At 36.2% G+C, this 18,391-nt stretch overlaps 1 protein-coding gene across 1 annotated transcript in view; it reads right to left on the bottom strand.

Annotated features, from left to right (window-relative positions):
• The window catches only part of NLRC4 (NLR family CARD domain containing 4), a 39,160-nt gene that overhangs the window by 9,752 nt on the left and 11,017 nt on the right, over window positions 1–18,391 (bottom strand). The window contains 1 exon segment of the mRNA XM_027850361.1: window positions 194–361. Within this exon segment, the coding sequence (XP_027706162.1) occupies window positions 194–361 (168 nt within the window).

Genomic DNA, 18,391 nt, shown 5'->3' with positions numbered 1-18,391 from the left:
TTTTTAAAGGATTCATCTGTAACTTTTTTTAGTTTCTCTTCTACCTTTAGTTTGGAACAAAGATAAGCTCACACAACCTAAGCATTTATTGGTATGTATTTGGTCATGACTTATTATTCTACACATATTCTTACCTAGTGAAACAGAAGGCAACAGTTAACCTAGTGTTTTCACACCATTAATTTTCAAATAGATTGGATTTCTTCAAGATGACAACACTCAGAGGATATTGACTTGATTATATAATCCATTCCATCTCCAATGTGAAACAAATGGGTCAAACAAAGTAAATGCAGTTTCTTTGGGCTCATCAGGCCTTTAGCTATCAGTGTATTGAAAAAGAGACAAGCACATAAAAATTCTAGAGTTAGTTGTACTTCAGCATGGGTTTACAGATGAATTCTTGACAAACTAAGAAGTAGGCCCACTACTATCAATGAAGTTGCCTGTACTTTACATGTTTTTCTTTAAATATAATGTAAGAATGAACACATAGCCCATTGTTTAATCAATCAATCAATAAGCATTTATTGAGCATCTATATGTGCCAGGCATGATTCTGAGTGTTGGGGATACAAAGACAAAAATGAAACTGCCCTTGTCCTCAAGGAACTTATGCACTATCAATAAGACAAGAATTCAAACTACTAGGAGAAGCAGGCCCTGTTCAACAAAAACTGATTGGAAAAACTAGAAAGTAGTATGTCAGAAGGTGAATTTGAGCTGGCATCTTATACTACATAAGTTCTAAGTGAATAATTAAATACTAAAAGTCACATCCAACATTTAGAGTGGAAGGTAGTTAGGGGAAGAATTCATAATCTGAAAGGAATAGAGGAGATTACAAAAGATAAAATAGACAATTTAATTTATATAAAAATTTGAACACTGCACAACATTAATGGAGTTAAAATAAGAAAAACTGCAGATTGGAGGGGAAAATCTTTGATGCAAGTAGTTCTGATAAGTTTATAAGAAATTGACACAAATATATGACTGAGGCACTCCCAATTAAGTGATCAAAGGATATGAGCAAGAAGTTTTCAAAAGAAGCAATGCAAGTCAATAACTATATGTAAAATGCTCCAGATCATTAATAAAAAAAGAACTGCAAGCTAAAACAACTCTGAGGTAAAACTTCCCACCAATCAAATTGGCAAAAATGGTAAAAGGTCAAAAATAGTAAGTGTTGAGGAACAGAGTTATGAAAAGATAAGATATACTAATGTACTATTGGGTGAGTTGTAAATTGGTTCAATCATTATGGAAAATAATCTGGAATTATGTGAAAAATGTGACTACATTGTTAATATCCTTGATCTAACACAACCTTTTCTAGGCATATATACTAAGGAAGTCAAAGACAGAAAGGACCTATGTATACCAAAAGAATCATGGTAGCACTTTTTGTAGTTGCAAAAACAAAAAAAACTGGAAACAGGGTAGGTCCAGGATAGGTACTTAACAATTGTTTGAATAATTATGATATAGAAATATTATTATTCAGACTATAAGGAATGACAAATACAAAGACTTCAGAGAAACATGAGAAAACTTGTATGGCCACTTGAATGGAAGCAGACATTAGCTCCTCCATATCCACTCCAGTAAAAACTTAAAAATCATGCCTGGTCAAATAATGATCATGAAATCCAAAGAGAAACTACAGTGACTACTTCTATCCCAGAACTACCATAAAGTCATCCAGATATTAATAGGTAATGGGGGAAATGGCCTGTAGCAAAACCAGCACCAGCATAGGCAAACAAGCCAGCAGCCTCCTGACATGACCAGATATGAACCAGAGGGACTTGTAGTCTGCAAGGCTCTTGTGTCTGGAGCCAGCAAGACTGGAACACTATCCTGAAAAAGTGCTACAGAGGTTGGAAAGCCACAGCAAGAATCTTGAAAGCCATCAGCATAATGCAGCAGAGCTCAGACCAGAAGACCCCAAGACTTTGAAGTTCCCTAGCACTCTGTCATGAAATACCATAGAGAGTCTTGGAGAGTCATCACTCTGAAACTCAAAGATGTAGAGATGCTTAAACCTGGGGGTTGAGCTCACCTCAGGAGCTCCAAGTGACCCAAATTGAGACCAAGCAGGGCTGACCATCTTCCCCAAAAGTACAGTGAGAAGCAAAGCCTGGTTCTGGCACAGAGCCCCAATTCATGAACTAAATCTAGAGGGATGACCAAGCAGAAGAAAATACAGAATACTATAAAGAGTTTTTATAACTCTAAAGATGCCCCAAAATACAACATAGGAGAATGTAACTGTAGAACAACTGCAAGCAGAAACTCAAAGGAAAAATTAGATTTTCCTTGAAGCCTGCATGAATACCTAGAAAAAATTAAGCAAGAGATAAATTAAAACTCTGGAAAAAAAGAATTGGAAAGACAATAAACATCTTAAAACAGAAAGTTGTCAATTTTACGTAAGTTATCTGACAGAATAGCCCAAACAGACATAAGTGAATCCTCAAGACAGCAAGAAATATCAGAACAAAATTTTTTAAAAATGAAAAAAATAGAAGGGGAAATGTAATTCATCTCCCTTCATCAAAAACAACTGGCCTAAAAAATAGGTTAAGGAGAGACACTCTTAAGAGTCATCAGGCTTTATTTAAAAAAACAAAAACAAAAACACCCTGAAACCTGTATATTAAGTCATGGAGAGGATTCTGGAAAGATGGCAGAGGTCAGAGAACTTTTGGTTCTTCAAATTTCCTCCACAAAAAAGACAGTACATTTCCTCTGAGAGGCAAAAATAAACACAAGGTAAAGCAGTTGTCCTCTTAAGATAATTTGAGAAAGGGGACAACTAGGTGGTGCAGTGGATAGAGCACCGGCCCTGAAGACAGGAGGACCTGAGTTCAAATCCAGCCTCAGACCAAACACTTAACACTTACTAGCTGTGTGACCCTGGGCAAGTCACTTAACCCCAATTGCCTTAAAAAAAAAAAAAGATAATTTGAGAAGGCCCCAGGAAAGGCCTGACCTCCAGCTGCTTAGGTTTGTCCTGAGTTAAGTGCAAATGCCTTCAGGCCAACTCTATGGAATCAACAAACAATAAGCCCTGGGAGCAGTTGGGTTGAGGGGCAGCCTCAACCTTAGAAACTTTCATCTTGGAGACAGTGTGAGGGTCTGACCACTGAGTAAAAGATTGAAGGACTTTCTGCTACTGAGGGATGCCAAGCACAGCTACTAACCAGATGCATCCTGAGCTATGGTGTGGGGAGAAAGAGCTAGCACACACCTAATAAATGCAGCAGCAGTAGCTGCTGGCCGTGGGCATTTGCAGGAGAGGGCAGAGAGGACAGCTATAGTTTGCAGCCATCCAGGGGTCTTCAGGAAGCAAGATCATTTGTGAAACCGTGTAGCTAGGGGCCCTAGCCATGGCTTAGGGCTGGAAAGGAGAGCCCAAGGTTGGGTCCCAAGAGAGACCTCAGAAAATAACAGTAAGAAGGAACTGAGGCTTGGGGCATCATTCCCCATATCTTGGGACTATAAGATGGTTACACTAATAGCTGCTAAAAACAAAATAAAACAAAAAATAAATAAAAATGAATAAGCAAATTAGAAAAACTCAACCATAGACAGTTACTATGAGGATAGAGAAGATCTGGGTTCATATTCAGAAGAAGATAATGGAGCTAAAAAAGCCACTTCTTTTTCAGTGAGAAACATAAAATGGTCCCAAGCATGAAAAGAGTTCTTGGAAGAACTTTAAAAGGACTATAAAAATCAAATAAGAGAGATTGTGGAAAAATTAGAAGAAGAAAAAAGAGCAACCCAAGAAAATAAATAAAATTATGAAAAAAAGTCAACCAATTGGAAATAGAGAATCAAAAACCTAAGGAAGAAAATAATTCCTTGAAAACTAGAATCGGGCAAGGGGAAGCTAATGACATTTGAAGACACCAAGAAATCATAAAACAAAATCAAAAGAATGAAAAAATAAAAGAGAAAGTAAAACATCTCATCAGAAAAACAACCAATCTGGAGAACGGATCGAGGAGACGTAATATAAGAATAGTTGGACTATCTGAAAATTATGATTAAAAAAAAGAATCTTGATACAAAATTACAAGAAATTATCAAGGAAAATTGTCCTGAAGTTCTAGAACAAGAAGACAAAGTAGAAGTAGAAAAAATCCACTGATCACCACCTGAAAGAGATTGCAGGAGGAAAACTTACAGGGATGTGATAGCCAAATTTTAAAGTTCCTGGGTTAAGGAGAAAATATTGGAAGCAACAAGAAAAAAAAATTTAGACATCATGAAGCTAAAATAAGGATTACACAAGATGTAGCAGCTACTACATTGAAGAACCATAGGTCTTGGAATACTATATTTCATATAGTAAAAAAACTAGGGTTACAACAAAGGGTAATTTACCCAGGTAAGTTAATTATAATCCTGAATGGGAAAAAAATGGATATTTAACAAACTCAAAAACTTTTAGGTTTTTGTGTCAAAACCCCCAGAACAAAAGGGAAAATTCATCATATAACATCCAGGAGAAATATAAGATAAACATTAAAGACCAATTATAAGGGACTCAATAAGGCCAAATTGTTTACTTTGTATATGTGAAAATATTAGCAGTATTCTTATGATTTTCATCATTATGTAGGTAGTTTGAAAGAAAGGCATGGACTGAGCTGAATATGATCGAGTGATTCTAAAAAAATGAAACCATGTAAATAGAAATAAAAAGGAGTAATTTCATACAAATGAGGCAAAAAGGAAAAAATTTATCCTGAAGAAGCTAGTAGGGAGAAGGCAAGTAGTGCTGGAACCTTACTGTCATGAAGAATGGGTTAAAGAGGGAACAATGTATATCTAAAAGGGTATAAAAATCTTCTAAATTCAGAAAGAAGTAGGGCAAAGGGATACGTTGGGAGGAAAGGATAAGGGAGGGACTCTTACAGGGTAGGTTAAGGAATAAGAGGGCAAGGTAGTGGGTAGAAGTAAAGCAGAGGAGTGAGGAGGGATAGGGTAATTAGGATGAGAAAGATAGTGAGGAAAAATAAGGAGGAGAAAAATACAAGTAATTGTAGCTTAGAATGTGAATGGGATGAGTTTATCCATGACATTGAAAGGGATAGCAGATTAAAAATTTGAATTCAACAATATATTGCTTTCAGGAAACATCATGGAAATGAGAGATACACATGAAGATAAAATAAAGAGCAGGAGTAGAATTTAGTATGTAAAAAAAAAGCAAGGATAGTAATCATGATCTCAGACAAAGTTAAAATAATCAAAAGTGAAAAGTAGAGAAACTACACCATGTGTCAGCAATATTGTTCAATATTGGTTTAGACCATTTAAAATACCTAGAGAGTATAAAACAGCAGAATGCATACTTGCCAAAACAGACTGAGGAACTATATGAACATAAACGTAATTTTTTTTTTTTTGGCTAGGCAATGGGGTTAAATAAGTTGCCCAGGGTCACACAGCTAGTAAGTGTTATGTGTCTGAGGCTGAATTTGAACTCAGGTCCTCCTGACACCAGGGCCAGTGCTCTATCCACTGTGCCACTTAGCTGCCCCCTAAAAATTTTTTTTACACAAATAAACTCTGGTCTAAATAATTGAAACAGTGTTTATTGTTCATGGGTAGGTAAAGGCAATATAATTTTTAAAATGACAATTTTACCTAACTAATCTATTTGTTTAATGTCATCTCAAATAAATTACTAAAAATTTATTTTACTGAGTTAGAAAAAAATAATAATTCATTTGGAAGAACAAAAGGTCAGGAACCTCAAAGAAACCAGGGAAAAAAGATATAAAGAAAGTAGATTCAACAGTATCAGACCTTAAACTATATTATAAAGTGAGAGCATTGTTGAAGTGTAAAAAGGATAATTTTGATTGTTTTAAATTTAAATTTTCTTGGATAAATAAAACCAAGGAATCCAAGAATAGAAGTAATGCAGAAAATTGGGGGAGGGGGACTTTCATAGACAAACGCTCAGATATGACGTGATTGGGTTGAAATATTGCTGGGATATAGGAAATGATGAGCTGGTTGATTTAGAAAAACAGTGAAAGACTTGGACCTATGAAGGAAGGTGCTATCCACCTTCAGAGAAACAGATGATAGGAGGAAATAAGCATAGTACAGTCTTGCATATATGTGTATGAGTGCATATGTGTATATTTATATATATTTATGTATGTGTGTATATATATATCTCCATGCTTAATTGTAGCCTTCTTTAGCGTGCTGGAGGGAGGGAGGGAGAAAAAATAAAGTAAAAAGTACATAGCAGAGAACAAAAGAAAACCAACAAAGAAACAAAGAAAAGTTGGGCAGCTTTAAAAACAATGTGTAGTATTTATTATATAGGTTTTCTTGAAATGGAAATTTATCATTTTATATTGAATCCTCTCTTATGTACATGGTACATGGTCTGCTGTGTACATGGTAATGTTTTTTTTTTCTTTTCTCATTTTGTATTTAAGTTTAAAATAAAAAAAAATTTAAAAAAGAAGACATGAATGCACATTCCCCAGATTTTTAGAAAGAGGGCAAGGTGAAGATAGAAAGGATCCACTGACAATCTCTTGAAAGAAATCCCAAAAGAAAAATTCCCAAGAATGTAATAGCCAAAACCCAGAGTATCCAGGTCAAAGAAGAACTACTGTTTGCAGCCAGAAGGGATCACTTGACACACCAAGGCAGCATAATCAGGATCACACAAGACCTAGCAGCTGCTACTGAGATCTCTGAATGCAATATTCCAAAAGCCAAAGATTAGGGTTTACAACCAAGAATAACTTACTCTCTAAAGAATATAAGGAAAATAATGGAATAATTTTTTGGAATCTTTAATGGAATAGAGAGCTGTCAAGCATTGCTGATGAAAAGACCAGAACTGAGTAGGAACTCTGAAATGCAAGCAGAAGAATCAAGAGAAACCTAGAAAAGTAAATCTATTTGAGCAATTAGAGCAGGCTAAAGCAGCACAGGGAAAGTAAATCTATGTCTCTTTAGAACCCTAATGTCTTCAAAAGGTTTGGAGGGATTTACGTAAGAGAAACAGAGGACTTGGGCGTGGGTTAGATCTGTTGTGAGAATTTGAAAAGAGGAAGGAGGGTAAAAGAAATACACTGATATAGAGAGAACAGTATGTAAGTGGCAGAATACATAAACATGGAGAAAGGAGGAAGGGGAGGCCTGAGCATCAGATGAACCTGATTCTTATCTGTACTAGACAAATGAAGACATATACACAAATAGTTTGGTATAAAAATACATCAGATGCATATGGGAAACATCAGGAGTGGGGGGGGGGGAGAGGCAGGGTTTAAGAGGGTAGATAATACCAGGGAGGAAATAAAAGAAAAATAAAATTCCTGATCCTGAAGGGAAGGTTAAGAGGGGAAAATGTTAAGCAAAGAACTGAAATCTAAGAGGGTGCCCATCAATTGAGGAATGGCTGAATAAATTGTGGTATATAAATATAATAGTACATTACCATACCATAAGAAATGACAAAAACGTATCATAGAATCCTAGGAAGACTTAGGTCTTTCTAAGTGAAATGAGAACCAAGAGAACAATTTATACATTGACAATAAAGTTGTAAAGAAAAACAATTCTGACAGACTCAGGGACTCTGATAAAAGCAGTGACTAATGATATAATGGGACCTATCACAAAGAATGTTACGTACCTCTAGGCAGAGAGATAATGAACTCAAGGTGCAAAAAAGGAAACAGACTTTTGAAAGTGGATTTGTTTTGCTTGATTATGCTTATTTTTCATGAGGTTTTTGTTTTTGTTTTGTTTTTTAGTTGAGGGGTGGAGAAGAAGGGAGGTCAGCAATACTGATGTCATAAAATAAGAAGACCATTGAAACATTTTAGATGGCAGCATGTTAGGAATTAGAAGAGCCCAAATCCCCACAAATGCCTGAGCGAAGCCCTAAAAATGTCAATTGTTGTTGTTTTTTTTAATTAAGAGAAATAGCTATGAACTCTTCCATTCAGTCCAGAGCTACACAAAAAGAATGCCAGAATCCTGCAGAAACCAAAGTAGCCCCATGGCTATATGGGAAAAGTCATAGAAGAGAAGTAGTTGAGGGAGTGGTCTAGAATCCTTCAGCAAAAGGCAGAGGGAGAAAAGCCCCAGGAAGCATGAAGGATGGCCTAGAACCTTGCAGCAATGAGGAGGAGGAAGACGCTGGAGAAATCCTCCAGAAGCCTGAGGAAGCAGGAGAAAAGGGCCTCAGTGGCAAGACGATCCAAGAACCCTTGGCCAAAGCAGAACCAAGTCCCCAGGCAGCAGCTAAGTAGCCTGGGCCTGAACTATAGCAGGAGCCAAGGCCAAACAATTCCAAGAAGGACCTTCCCACACCATCCAGGAATACAGGAGCAAAGTTTAACTCAAACACAAGCCTCAACCCAGATATTTTGGTTGCTGATAGGAGCAAACCAAAGAAAACACCAAAAGTTATAAAAAATAACCATGGACTGAGAGTTGCATAAGAGGTAACTGAAGATTAAAGCAACAAGTTAAAATTATGCTTAAGAAAAAATAATATCCTAGCCACAAGGAATGTAAAAGTACCTTCAAGAAATAAAACAAGAGACAAAAATTGGAATAGAAAAAATGGAATGGTTAAAGGGGAGAAGGAATGGTAAGGAGAATTGATGTGTCAGGGCAGATGATGAGAACCTTGCTCAAAAATCGAATGCTCTGAAAATTGGAATGAAGCAAAACAAACAAAACTCTGATTTCCTGGAGTGCAAAGACAGCTTCTTGCCTTTCTTTGTATCTTCAGCACTTAGCACAATGCTTGGCACAAAATAGGTCAATAAATGCTAGTTAGTTGACTGATCAATTCCCCTATTGATAAATAGCCTAAGGATATGAATGGGCAGTTCTAAGGCAAGAATTCAAGGCTATCTTTAGAAATTAAAAAAAAATTCAAATCACTAAGTAGTTGAGAAATGATAATTAAAACAATTCTAAGATTCTACCTCATAGCCATCAGATTGGCAGACAGCAAAAAAGGGAAATAATAAATGTTGGATGGACTGTGAGAAAACAGGCTTATTTATGTACTGTTAGTAGATATAACCTTTCTGGGAAGCAATATGAAATTATGCACAAAATAATTACTGAACAGTGCATGCCCTTTGACCCAGCTATCAAGCCTATACCCAAAAGATAAAAGAGGAAACAGTCTTATATGTACAAAAATATTTATCTGTTCTTTTTGTGATGAAAAAAAAATATCCTGGGTACTAAAAGGATTCCTATCAATTGAAAAATGACTGCATAAATGGTGGTATATGATTATGATGGAATATTATTGTGTTGTGAGAAATGGGAAATAGATGATTTTAAGGACATAAAGAAACAGTTATATGAACTGACTTATAGTATAGCCTCAATATTACAAAAATGAACAATTTTGAGGACTTTTATAAAACTGAAGAGTGAAATGAGCGGAACCATGAGAACAATTTATACATCAAGAAAATTACCATAAAGACAAACAACTTTGAAAGCTGTAAGGACTATGGCCAGTAAAATGATCATCCATGATTCCAGAGGACCGATGATGAAATGCGTTACACACTTCCTGAAGAGAGGTGAGGAATTTAGGGTGCAGAATGAGGTATAGGTAGATATAGAAATAGATAGTATATAGATACATATTTTGTATCTAGCCAGTTAGGGAATTTGTTTTGATTGACTATGCATGTTTGTTAAAAGGAATTTGTTTTTCTGTTCTCTGATTTTCAATGGGGTTAGGAGTGAGAGGGAGAGAAAATAAATCTTTGTTAAAAAAATATTTTAAAATAGAGAGGTAGGTGAACTGTAAGTGTAGCGTATTGCATGCACTTTCATATCCAGTCACTGTATTGATAGTTTTGCTTAATTGTTTTACTTTGTTAATGAGAGATATCTCAATGGGTAAGTGATCTCGAAATATTTGTAATGTAAAAATAAAACATCAATAAAAGAAACATTTCATACAGATTTCCAGCGCTTAATAGAATTAACTCTCCACTATTTGAGTAAAGCTCACCTATTCAGAATGACCCATTCTCTAATAATTCTCTTTGACTTATGATCTGCTCCAAAAAATCCACATGTAAGATTATTCCTCATGATCCCAACATAGTTGGGTGCTCAGATCAACAGGCAGCGGATAGTGCACTTACACTGAAGCCAACAAACATATACTAAATATCAGTAAAACAGGGATTCTTAATCTGGAGTCTGTGAATTTGTTTTTTAAAAAAAAATTTTGACAAATGTATTTCAATATTATTACTTTCCTCAGTAATCCCATGCATTTTATTTTAGTATTCTGAAGAGGAATACATAGGCTTCACCAGACTTCCAAAGAGGTCCATGAAACAGAAAAGGTTAAAACACTCTGGTCTATATTATGCAAAGTACTGATAATTCTACTCTTCTACTTTGGCAACATGGCTTATTCCCAAAATCTTCCTGCTTGAACACTGGCTGTTGACTCTACAGTTTCCTGCTACCCAGTGAAAACAACAACTGGACTAGGTATAGATTTCCTTTATCAACAATCCTGCCTATGGGCATGGGAAAGACAGGATTAGCTTCAGTGCCTATATATTTGTTAGATGGTTGATGTAATAATATTATTAAAATACCAGTGTTCCTCCACTATGATCTTCTTCAGATTTCATGCCATGTGTCACAAAAACTCTGTCTGCTCCTATTAAGTTAGAACGATATGAAGTATGGGTCTGATGTGTCTGTTGTCTAAGACCAGCTTCAAATATAGACAACTCAGCTATCACATTAAATGTTTGGCCACCAGTAATGGATTTTTTTCAGCTGCTGCAATTTACAAAACTATCAAGAGAAGGAATTGTAGTCTGCATTAATGGGGGGGGCACATTGATAAAATAATGGATTATTAAAATATTGAAATATTCTCATTTTTTTCTTCCACAGGATCTGAAGCATTTGATGAATATCATCTTATAAATTTCATGCAGATGTCTTACGAGAGTAGGGAGCTAGAACCAGAGCTGGTCATAAAATCAGAACATAGTGTTCTGACTACAGCATCTTTGACTGTTCTTATGGTAACTGTCCATATATTCATTTAAGGCATACTTAAGATCAATGAGGACATAGCATATCTGGATCTTTATAATAAGTGACATGTCAAGGGTGTGGTTAGTGTGTTCTAGTGGAGGCTGGTCCTAAAGCTAGGAGTTTGTTAAATAGCAGGCTATAGTCTCAAATCTCAATTATACATGAAGTTGCCTGCTTGCTGAGAGCCCCCGAGGACTTTGCACTTCCCCTGAGCTCACTTTATGCTGGGTGGGACACACAATGCTAGAGTGCCACAGGACATCTTAATGCTTGCTTCTTATGATGAATAAACTCAGGTTAGGGGCAGCAATGCTACCTGGTGGTTTTTAAAACCCATTTAAGATGTTTCTTGGGGCAGTAGTTAAAGACCCTATATGGCACAATGTCCTCACTTTGTTCCTACATATCGGTAGACACAACTCTACATAAAATATTCACATATATCCTTTCCTCCATATTATTCTTGTTGTTAGAAAGGATATATTTCAAGAAAGAACACACTGATCCACTCAAGAACAGATTTTCTATGATCAGTAGCAAAACTAGAATGTCCTAGAAAGGTGTTTTTTTAATTATTTCAAACAATCATTTTGATTATTTTCTGATAGTAAAGGCAAAGTTGCCATAAATGCTCAGTTATGAACAAGGGTTGCTTGTGGCTACTGGTTGAAAAGTTTAAGACAGGAAAACAAAAGGAATGAGAAGTTGATCATTGTGCTGATGAGAGTTCTAAAGTCTTTCAAAATTGTTCATTTTTAATGCTCTAAATCACTGTTGGTCAATGTGTTATTATTTTTTTGGCTGTATTTATTTGTCACAAGAGAGAGTTTCTATTGGGGAGGGGTCTGTGGGATAAGTTAATGGGAAGTGAAAAAAAAAGAAGAAAGTAGGAAAAAAGCATGAATAAAGAAAAACTATGTAGAAGAAAGCAAAAAAGTACAGAAGGGGCCACAAAAATGGCAATTTTGTTAGTTTGATGTTAAATTTAATATGCACTTTAAAAAGACAAACCTGTATATAATAGAAGTTTTACGGTTTCATATGCATCCAGGAAACAATCAGGACTCTATATTTAATTGTAGCCAAGAAAGAAGAACTGCTTAGTGCTATGAAAGTGACTGGAGTTTAAATGACCACAAAGAAGGAGACAAGGCATTTGGTGTAGGAAACAGGAAGATAGTAGATGCTGTAAGGGGAACTCTGATTTCCTTCCCTTTCTGCAGGCTGGATGTCAAAGCAAGAAGGTCCTCCAGCCCCACCCGGGGTTGGTTTCTAGGCTGTCCCTGTTAGGTTTGAAAGAACAGAAGGGAGAGCATGAGAGCTTTGTGAGACCTGCTTGGGACTCAAAAGTGCAACTCCATAGATCTGGTTTTATTTTGGGGATTTTCTGTGTTTGTGTTTCCCTAAATTGTGTGTGTATGGGCAAGTCTGTTGCATTGGACAGTGCTACAAGTTACCTAATGTTTTAGGCAATGATCATGTTAAATAACAAGGTCAATGATTGCTACATCTTTGACAAAACCTTCTAGGTCATAATCTCTGCGGTGCTGTGTCGTACCATGCCATGTCATGTCACATGAGAAGTTGAGGGACCTTAACACCTTGAGAAAAAGGTAACACATCACACAGTAATAGCAATATTGTTCAATGAAGAACTGGGAATGACTAAGCTATTCTTAGCAATACAATAATCCAGGACAATCCTAAAGGACTCATGACGAAATACATGGTCCACCTCCAGGGCAAGAACTGATATTGATTGAATTCAGACTGAAGCATGCTATTTTTCACTTTTTCTTTCATTTTTTTCTTTTATTCAAATTTTTGTGTACAAAATGAATAATGTGGAAATGTTTTACATAATTGCACATATATAACCTATACCTGATTGCTTACCATTTCAGGGAGGGAGTGAGGGATAGAATTTGGAACTCAAAACTTTAAATTAAAATGTTAAAAAATTGAGGGAAAAAAAGCAAACACATCATTTTAGAGTTCTTTATAATGAAAGGAGATTCTGGACTAATTATGTATACCCATGTGTACCCAGAGCAGCTGGGTGGCTCAGTGGATAGAGCACTGGGCCTGGCATCAGGAAGACTCATCTTTCAGAGTTCAAATCTGTCCTCAGACACTGACTAGCTGTGTGACACTGGGCAAGTCACTTAACCTTGTTTGCCTCAGTTCCCTCATCTGTCAAATGAGCTGGAGAAGGAAATGGCAAACTGTTCCATTATCTTTGCCAAGAAAACTCCAAATGAGATCATGAGGAGTCAGTTATGACTGAAAAACGACTAAACAACAACATGTGTAGCCAAGATCAGTAGTCTCCAAACATTTTTGATTGTCCATTCCTATCAGTAAAAAAAAAATTGTACATATACTTTAACATGTATAAATTATATATACATTATGTATAAATTATATACACATAGTACCTTACTAATAATGACATGCAAGGGGCAGCTAGGTGGCACAGTGGATAGAGCACCGGCCCTGGAGTCAGGAGGACCTGAATTCAAATCCACCTCAGACCAAACACTTGACACTTCCTAGCTGTGTGACTCTGAGCAAGTCACTTAAACCCAATTGCCTTGGCCCTCCTGCCTCCCCAAATAATGACATACATTATAAAAATCAAACAAAAAGAGACTTTAAAACAAGATGGTCCTATTTGACACTGGAGTCAATAGGCCACTGCTGGAGTTTGAGAAAGGAAGAGGCATGGTCAAACCCGTGCTTTAGGAAAAATGACTTTGGTAGCAGTCTGGAATGATAGATTAGAGAGGGGAGAAACAAGGCAGGTAGACTAATTAGGTAGCTATTGTCTCCTAAGTTAGGCAAGGGGTGATGAGGGCCTGAACTAAAATGGTGACTGTGGGAGTGGTGAGAAATGTTATGGAAGTAGAAATGACCAGATTTGGCAACTGATTAGATAGTAAGGACTCAAGGATAACACCAAGGTTGAAAACCTGAATGATTAGAAGTATATTAGTACCCTTAATAGAAATAAGGAAATTTGGGAGAGGGATAGATTTGATGGGAAAAATAATGTAATCACAATGCATGCATGACTGCTCATCCTAGGCTATTCACTCTTTCCCCCTAAAAAACTGAAAATATGATTGGGGAACTTACTCCACTGCTGTTACGGGTGATAGAGAATGAAATGTGAGGAAACTTGGTGGAAGGGATTTGGGGGGGGGGGGTGAAATTCTGCACAGATCCTAGGATGCCGAGGTTGGCTTAGCTTATATTCTTGCTGACCTGAGGGGCCCGCACCTAATGCAGCAGCTACTGTAGGCCAGAGGTAGAAAGAGGCTGAATAGGTGAGTGTTGAAGAAGATGGTATAGTTGAGTTGGACACAAGCCATATCCCCATTAAGATTAATCCACAGTCTCCACCTTGGAGACCACTTACCCTAGCCTTTAGGAAAAAAAGTTTCAAAAAAAACCCCAAAAAACCTCAGGGTACAAATAAATAAAATTCAAAGCCCAGAGTATCTAAGAGTTAATAGAGGGGGAATACAGCTCAAAAAAGGATGTTTCTAAAGCTTAAAGTCCTGAGTATATAATCATAAATAATCAATATTACAATAGTCAAGGGGCAAAACTGACAGGATAACTGGGGTCATTGTGATAGGCCTAGATAAGATATAAAAGATATGAAGTCAGAAGACTTTGTATATAAAGTTCTAAGGATATGAAGTCTAAAAACACATCTGGTAGCATTATGGGTTTCAGGGCTGCTCACCTATTCCACTTATCCACCCCAACTCATGCCCAGACTATCAGTACTTGCTTAGCAAGAGGGGTTTCAACTTTTCTGGAAATTGACTGACCTGATGATAAGGGAGAACCCATTATCATGCAATGGGGGAGGAAGTAGCCTGGGAAGAGAATGATTTTTAGCAAGATTTATAGCTATTGACAAGAAATAAAAGGAAGTTGGGCTCTAGAGAAGTGTTGTCTCGCTATAAAGTGTATTAGGGCAACATTATGGCTTAAAATATACATGTACAGTAAGATGAAGGTGAGGCAATAATAGAAACAGAAATCCAGGAGGCAATAATAGAAAGAGAAATCCCATTCCAAATAACTTACAAAATGCATAATGTGTCTGAAGATCAATCTACCAAAGCATGCAAAACACTTATTTAGATTCAATTACAGAGTGTGCCTTAAAGAAATTAAGAGGGAGAAGCTAGGTGGTGCAGTGGAAACAGCACCGACCCTGGATTCAGGAGGACCTGAGTTCAAATCCGGCCTCAGACACAGAACACTTACTTGTTGTGTGAGCTAGTCACTTAACCCCATTGGCTAGCCAAAAAAAAAAAAAGAAGAAGTATAGACCATCTTAAATAGCTAGAGGATTATTCAGTGCTCATGGCTAGGCCATGCCAATATAATAATGACAATACTATCAAACCTAATTTATGTTTTTAATGCTATAGCAATCAAATTATGAAAGGGATAATTTATAGAACTTGATGGCATAATAAAATTAATTTAGAAAAACATAAGATCTAGAATATCAAGGGAAATGACATAAAGAAGTAGGGACAAAGGAGGAATAACACTTCCAGACCTCAGACTATATTATAAGGCAGCAGTCATCAAAACAATCTGGTATTGATTTAAAAATAGAGAGATAGATCAACGGAACAGACTAGACAAAGGAGAATCAGGAACAATGAAACCCATAACCCAGCAGTTGATAAAGGGGAAAACAAATTACTTAGGAAAGAACTCCCTATTTGACTTAAAAAAAAAAAACCGCAGGGAAAACTTAAAAGTAGTCGCATAGAAACTAGGCTGAGACCAATATCTTATGCCATGTTCCACAATGCCTTCTGCATGGATATGTGACCTTAATATTAAAGATCACACTATAAAATATTAGGATCATAAACTTCTCACAGCTATGGGTAAGAGATATATTCTTAACCAAACAAGGGATAGATAAAATTACAAAAGATTAATAGATGACTATGATTACACGAAACTGAAAAGTTTTTGTACAGACAAAAAATTAATGCACATAGGATGAGAAAGGAAGTGCTTGAATGAAAAAAATTATATTACATTTCTGTGATAAGTTTAATATCCAAGATATGGAAAAACTAACAGATCTATATCTATATCTGTGTTTTACCTCATACCTTATAAAATGGCAAAGATGAAAAAAGGTGAGAATACTCAAATTTCAACAGATTGTTGGAAGATAGGCACATGAGGGCATTGTTGGTAGAGCTGTGAATAAGTACAAGCATTTTGGAAAGCAATTTGAAATTATACAAATAAAGTAACTAAAAAATTCCCCTTACCTTTGACCAAGAGATCGCATTATTGGGCTTATAAGCCAACTGCCTGAAAAGAAGAGAGTCCTCATACACCGCAAAATACTTAGAGCACCACTTTTTGTAATAGCAAAGAATAGCTCTTGTTCTTATAGATATGAATCAATTCCCTGTATATTTTAGAAATGAGATCTTTACCAGAGAAATGTGCCACAGAGATTTTTTTCTTAGTTAATTGGTCCTAAGCTGTTATGGATTTGTTTGTGCAAAATTTTATGTAATCAAAATTTCAATTTTAATTTTTGTCCTTTCTATCCTTTGTTTAATCATCTACTCTCTCTCTCTCTTTTTTTTTTTTTTTGGCTAGGCAATGGGGTTAAGTGACTTGCCCAGGGTCACACAGCTAGTAAGTGTTATGTGTCTGAGGTCAGATTTGAACTCAGGTCCTCCTGAATACAGGGCTGGTGCTCTATCTACTTGATCATCTATTCTTATCCATTCCATAGATATAAAGGGTAATTTGTTCCTTATCCTTCTAATTTACTTATAATCTGACTTTTTATATCTAGGTCAGGGCTTCTTAAACTTTTTCCATTCATGACCCCTTTTTGCCTAAGAATTTTTTATGCCACCCTGGGTATAAAGGTATATAAAATAGGTATACAAAATCAAACATTTACTGATAATAAATCATAAAGAAATTTGTTAAAACAATTCTTTGGTATACATATAATTTTACCATTTATTAAAGATGACAGCAAATTTACATACTAAAGAGATGGATGTGCTTATTTATTTTTACATAAAGAATTAAATCTTGGCAGAATATTTGATACTGTAGAATGTAGAGCATCTTCAAGGTTTTTTAGAGTTGATGGATATTTTGATTTTATAATCGTTAATGCTGAGAACACCACTTCACATAAATATGTAGAAAAAATGGCAAAAGTATGTTTAGGGACATTTCAGAAATTGTTGGAAATTTTGTTCTAATTTCTTTTTTAAAATTAATTAATTTATTTATTTTTAGTTTTCAACATTCACTTCCACAAGATCTTGAGTTCCAAATTTTCTCCCTATCTCTCCCCTCCCCCCACCCCAAGACAGCATGCATTCTGAATACCCCTTCCTCTGATCTGCCCTCCCTTCAATCACCCTCACCTTCTCTTATCCCCTCCCCCTTCTATTTTCCTGTAGGGCAGGATAGATTTCTATATCCCATTGCCTGTATATCTTATTTCCCAGTTGAATGTAAAAACAATTTTTAACATTTGTTTTTAAAACTTTGGGTTCCAAATTCTCTCCCTTCCTGTCTGCCCACCCACCCTCATTAAGAAGACAAGCAACTTGATACAAGTTATACATGTGTAGTCATGCAAAACACTTCCATAATAGCCATGTTGTGAAAAACTAACTATATTTCCCTTCATCCTATTCCAGTCTCCATTTATTCTATTCTTTCCTTTGACCCTGTTCCTCTTCAAAAATGTTTGATTCTGATTACCCTCTCCTCCAATCTATCCTCCCCTTTATCATCCCCTCCTTATATCCCCTTACCACCTATTATCCTGTAGGGTAAGATAGATTTCCATACCTAATTGAGTGTGTATGTTATTCCCTCCTTAAGCCAAATCCATTGAAAGTAAGATTCATTCATTCCCTCTCAACCTCCCCATCACGGTAAAAGCTTTTTCTTCCCTCTTTTTAAATACTTTTTTTTTTGGTCATTGGGGTTAAGTGACTTGCCCAGGGTCACACAGCTAGTAAGTGTCAAGTGTCTGAGGCCGGATTTGAACTCAGGTCCTCCTGACTTTAGGGCTGGTACTCTAGTCACTGCGCCACCTAGCTGCCCCATTTCTTCCCTCTTTTATGTGAGATAATTTATCTCATTCTACCTCTCCCTTTCTCCTTCTCCCTGTACAATCCTCTTTCACCCCTTAATTTTATTTTTAGATATCATCCCTTCATATTAA

Source organism: Vombatus ursinus, unplaced genomic scaffold (assembly GCF_900497805.2).
Source record: "Vombatus ursinus unplaced genomic scaffold, bare-nosed wombat genome assembly UNPS02009062.1, whole genome shotgun sequence".
NCBI classification, from domain to species: domain Eukaryota; kingdom Metazoa; phylum Chordata; class Mammalia; order Diprotodontia; family Vombatidae; genus Vombatus; species Vombatus ursinus.
Note: the sequence above shows the minus strand (reverse complement) of the source record. Positions and strands in the feature narration are given on the sequence as shown.